Below are 5,320 nucleotides of genomic sequence, written 5' to 3'. Positions count from 1 at the left end.
TTACGAAGAAACGTCTTAGGCTATCTTCACTAAAAATCAATTTGATCTCATTCGATTCAGAATGAGTTGAAACGTCGAGAAAACATAAAACTGGTAAATGGGATTTTTTCGCAAAAACATACATCGCAACAATATTGTTTACTTGTTTCTTAAAGCCTTTAAGAAATCGCAAAAAACCGTAAAAAATATCGCAAAAAATTCATACTCTTAGACCAGAATACCATCTTAAGTAACCAAAAAATTAATCAAAACTTCAATTTTGCACCACCTTTTGCACTCCAATTAAATTAGTACAAACCAGTGTATTATTATTACTCATCATTAAATAATCATTCGATCCATTATAATTAAGTACCATACCGGTTTGTAATGAACTACCATACTGCGCTTGTCTACAATTCAGACTTTGATCACTTGCCACATTCCGATCTAACTTTTGCCTATTATCCTGGTGTACAAACCCATTACCTACCTCAGTCCTAATATTACTCGGTACCAATCCACCATTCTGTGGCAACATATCAAAATTGTTCTTCTGCACCAGTTTGGCATGGTGAAAGGATTTGAGGTGTCTACGGAGGTAGAGTTTTGTTTTAAATGGTTTTTGGCATATGGGACAGGCCACTGATTCAGGACTGTGGATAAGACTAATGTGTTGTTTGAGATTGGAACGGTTCGAGTACACTTGGCCACACATTCGGCAGGTGTTATTAGATCCAGTTATGGTTCGCTGCAAGATAGAGTTTGAGAACTCTCTCAGATCTACAAAAGAAGAGAAAATAGGGCTTATATATGTATATATATAAGAAATGTATTCTGAGTGTTCAGATATTAATTTAGAAATATGAACAAACAGTACTTTTTTTTTGCACTAATTTATTAAATAAAATTAATTTTACAAACTTTTCGAGACTAGGTTTGTCTCATCATCAGTGTATTATAATATAAAATCTAAAATATGAAAATCTAAAATAGCACTATGTGTTAACAGGTCCAACTGGGCCCTCTTCCCAGTTGTTTTTGATAATACAAAAAACACATGTTTTAGTACTGTGTCAAGCTTTGCAGTAATAGTTGGTGTTTTTTGTATTATCAAAAAATAAATGTAATTTAAATAAAATATTAAAGAATGTGTAGTATATTATTAACTGTTTTTGAAATTACACTGAAGATGAGGCATACCATGGTCTCGAAACGTCTGTAATTACTAAATAAAGTGTGTGATAAAAATCTAAGTGTTGTGTTGTTCATATTTAACATTTAATATTCTTTCCACTCATATCACAAAATTCTATATTATATATATATATATATATATATATATATATATATATATGAAATGAATCCTGGATATTCCACTCATATTTATTTTCAAACAACTAGTTCAAAAAAATAAAATAAAAATTATTATTTTCAATAGATGTATAATTAAGACGTTTGGAAACTAGATATGTTGCTTCATCCAGTTTTTTCTATCAAGAAATAAAACATTTTTAAACTATATTATTGAATAATTTAGTAAAAACTGTATGACAAAAAAACTTTTAAATAAATGAATTTTGATTTTCAATACCCTCATTTTAACTTATAGATTGATTAATTGATTGATTGCTAGATTGTCAAATAATAAAAAATTTTTTTTTTAAAAAAATGAGCAATATATTTTTGCAAGCAATTTTTTTTCTAGTAATTTAAAAATTACTAATTAGAAATTAAGAAACTAAATTTAATGATATCTATGAATTCATATAACTAGTTTTTATTAAAAGCACTTATAAATTTACTTTATACTTGAAACAAAATATACATAATCCTATCATTTAAATTTTTTTTATCATACTGTTCTTACCATTTTTGTATTTGTTTCAGTTGAAAAAATACATTTTAATCATTTTCATCTTAATATAATTAATTATATTGATTTATTATGCTGTCCAAAACATTCTAAGCAAAAAAAGGGCTGTTGTTCGCAGTCTGAGCAGTAGGTTGAAACTTTTTTTCCTTTGTTTCTAGCTGCTTCTCGACCTTCTGCTTCTTTTAGTTGAGCGTAACATCCAGTGCACATTCTTCTTACTTTCTTTCTTTCAGCAGTGTACATTACTTTTAGTGTATGAGCTGAATTTTTTGGATTTATAGTTTTGCCCAAGCTAAAGCTAGGCATTTCAGTGACCAAATTTTCCCGAAATTGACTAAATCCTATAAAAAATAGTGTTTTTCGGGAGTTTTGACAAAAAAAAAATGTTTCTGTGATACTTTAAGTTTCGCTGATACATTTTTAACTATCTAATAAAGTTAGCATGGCAAAAATAAATAATGGTAATCATTGGTAGATGACAAATTTTAAAAATTAGACTGAGTTCTGAATAATAAAATCATAATACATACATACATATACACACATATATATATATATATATATATATATATACTATATGGGTGTGTAAATGTATATGCTTCTATATATTTCTCTTACCTGGTGTCAAGTGATCCGGAAAATTAACCAAATTATTGTCTTCCATTTCCTCCATCGACATACCCACATCATCAGCCTCCATCTCAATTTTAGGTATTATGAGTTCATCCATTTCATCAGAACAAGGTTCAATAACTTCATCCTTAGGTACACCAGGTTTTATTCGATTTTTATCACCACTGGCACTTGGAACCGGTGAAAGTTCATTTGAAACTTCACTGCCAACTTTAGTAGAATTTGTAGTTTCATGCTCTTCCAAATATTCTTTAGGTGTCGCAGAAGATTGTGATTGGAGAAAGACTCTTTCTTGAATTAGTGTTTCAATTGGCTGTAATAGGAATCAATATAATAATTGACAAGTTCCTTGATTTTTGACTAATTTACAAAAACATAAATTTGCTCCATTAATAAAAATTCATTGTCATTTAATCCCTTTACCTCATTTATTGTTTCTTGATTTTTATCAGCAAGTCCTCTAATTTGCAAATGTTCAGCAATTTGTAAAAACTGTGGCAAATCACTTCGAGAAATGTCAACCTCTCCACAATACACAAATTGAAGTAATGCCTTTATATGCTTTGCTTCTACATCGAGTAATAATAATACTGGGTGTTGGCAAGGGTTGTTCTAGAAAAGAAATTGAGAATAATAAAGGAAGAAAATACAAAATATTGTTCTAAAGTAGATAGCTCAATTTTGACAATTTTAGAGTAGATAGCACAGTGACATCAACAAAGTGTTTTCTGTATTAAATACAAAATGCATTAAAAATAAATTGGACTATTAACAATTTACAAATGGAGAAGTGGCATATACGATGAGCTCAGTCTTTTGTAAATTCGTTTTGCTAATTCTAGTGCAAATCAAAAATGTTTCCAAAGTTTAACCTGACTTTTGGCTAGTTTTTTATAAAATTCTTTACCTTAAATATGGTCCTAAAGTAAGGACTACAAGCAGATAGCACAAGTTTGTGCGCCCCCACAAGACTTCCTGCACAAGCAATAGTGACATCAACAAAGTCTTCATTATCTATTAAAGTCTTAAATTGTGAAGACAAACTAGAAGGAAAGGTTTTCCATTTCAAACAGAATTGTTGATCACTATCATCAGCATTCATTTTGACAATTGGTGTTAAGTAATTTTATTATATAAATAAATATAATGCCACTGTTTTGGTTGATAAAATAGAGATTAATATAAATAATTATTTAATAAACTATATAAAATGATTTGTTTTTGAATTTATTTGTAAATAGATTGATTTTGACAACTTTAGAATCCAAACTGAAGTTAGAAACATATGTGTTTAGTAGGTTAGGTTGGCAACACTTGTCATAATTTTTTAAATCTTCAGTTATGATTATATATTCAAAAACAAAAATTAATATATATTTATCTGCATTATTTTGGACTTTCTATAAATATTATATATAAATCTTCTATATAATTCTATATAAATCTTCTATTCATATTGAAATTCCTAATTGTATCCAATCTCTTCCTAATAATGTTGTGTTAAGTGTTTTTGACTAAATTAGTATTTAATTATTAATTAGTTTAATGACCCTTTGGTTTTCTTTTGCAGTACCTAAAAAGTGTTACTGTAAAAACATATACTGATATTAAAAAATGCTTGTAGTAAATTGAATTTGTAAACATTTAAAAAAAAGCTTATAGCATTTGTTCCTGATGGTCCTGAATGAGGATGATCCTAATTGAGCACTTTGGATGTTCTGGAGGATCTGTTTTGATTTCATTGTATCAGATGATAGCCCATATCTGTAATTAAAAGAGACTTAAATTATTTAATGAAATTACTATAACTATACACAATACTATAGTATTGTATTATAAATATTATACTATTAGCATAGTATTATTATTTATTGCTTAGATTTTATTTATGTTGGAAGCAGCAAACGTCCAATTTATAGAATCCAATATATAGAAGCCCAAAATAATAAGAACAGCAAACGTCCAATTAATAATATCGTTGCTGTTAAAAAATAATATAAAAGCAGCAAACGTCCAACTTATAATGTTGTTGCTGTTTATACTCAAAAATAATAAAAACAGCAAACGTCCAATTAATAATATCGTTTCCATAAATAATATAAAAGTAGCAAACGTCCAATTAATAATGTCGTTGCCAGAAATAATAAAACAGCAAACGACTAATTAATAATATTGTGTAATAAATCTGTACCTGATAATGTCCATCACCAATGAAGATCCTATTTGAGGACCTTGGATTTTCCAGAAGATCTGTTTTGATATCATTGTACCATTTTGATAAATTGTTGGCCCATATCTGTAATTAAAAGAGACTTAAATCAATTAACGGAATTACTATTTAAAATAGTAATAATTAATAGTAATAATTATAATTATTTATTGTTTAGATTGTATTTCAGTTGAGAACAGCAAACGTCCAATTTACAATATCGTTGCTGTTCATCGCCTAAAATACAGCAGTAAACGTGCAATTAATAATATCGTTGCCAAAAATATAATAAAAGCAGCAAACGTCCAACTTATAATATCGTTGCTGTTCATTACCAGAAATAAAAGCAGCAAAAGTCCAATTTATAATATCGTTGCTGTTCATACTCAAAAATAATAAAAACAGCAAACGTCCAATTTATAATATCATTGCCAGATAATGCAATTTACAATATCGTTGCTGTTCATCGCCTAAAATACAGCAGTAAACGTGCAATTAATAATATCGTTGCCAAAAATATAATAAAAGCAGCAAACGTCCAACTTATAATATCGTTGCTGTTCATTACCAGAAATAAAAGCAGCAAAAGTCCAATTTATAATATCGTTGCTGTTCATACTCAA

The 5,320-nt window shown here is 28.2% G+C and overlaps 1 protein-coding gene across 2 annotated transcripts; it reads right to left on the bottom strand.

Moving 5' to 3' along the window:
- Positions 1-230: 230 nt before the first annotated feature.
- On the bottom strand, positions 231-3,639 carry LOC113363583 (GDNF-inducible zinc finger protein 1-like). Of its 2 annotated transcripts, none has more exons than XM_026606076.1 (4): positions 3,396-3,639; positions 2,912-3,100; positions 2,474-2,801; positions 231-762 (listed from the first exon to the last, which is right to left on the bottom strand). In XM_026606076.1, exons 1-4 carry the CDS (start codon positions 3,588-3,590, stop codon positions 254-256), a joined length of 1,221 nt encoding a protein of 406 aa, XP_026461861.1. In that variant the 5' UTR covers positions 3,591-3,639; the 3' UTR covers positions 231-253. The 2 variants fall into 2 exon arrangements, with proteins under 2 accessions (XP_026461861.1, XP_026461862.1); XM_026606077.1 differs by lacking the exon at positions 231-762 and adding an exon at positions 1,848-2,196.
- Positions 3,640-5,320: the final 1,681 nt, after the last annotated feature.

This window comes from Ctenocephalides felis, unplaced genomic scaffold, assembly GCF_003426905.1.
Source record: "Ctenocephalides felis isolate EL2017-DRISC unplaced genomic scaffold, ASM342690v1 CF-g0.4_SCAFFOLD_00845, whole genome shotgun sequence".
Classification (NCBI taxonomy): Eukaryota; Metazoa; Arthropoda; class Insecta; order Siphonaptera; family Pulicidae; genus Ctenocephalides; species Ctenocephalides felis.
This window is presented reverse-complemented; position numbering and strand designations above follow the sequence as displayed.

Bases quoted from the DNA above. Each gene is read 5' to 3' on its own strand.
- LOC113363583 (XM_026606076.1), bottom strand. From the start codon at position 3,590: ATGAATGCTGATGATAGTGATCAACAATTCTGTTTGAAATGGAAAACC. The intron at 2,802-2,911 runs GTAAAGGGATTA...TTCCTATTACAG, and splicing joins ATCAAGAAACAATAAATGAG to CCAATTGAAACACTAATTCA. The intron at 763-2,473 runs GTAAGAGAAATA...CTTCTTTTGTAG, and splicing joins TCCGGATCACTTGACACCAG to ATCTGAGAGAGTTCTCAAAC.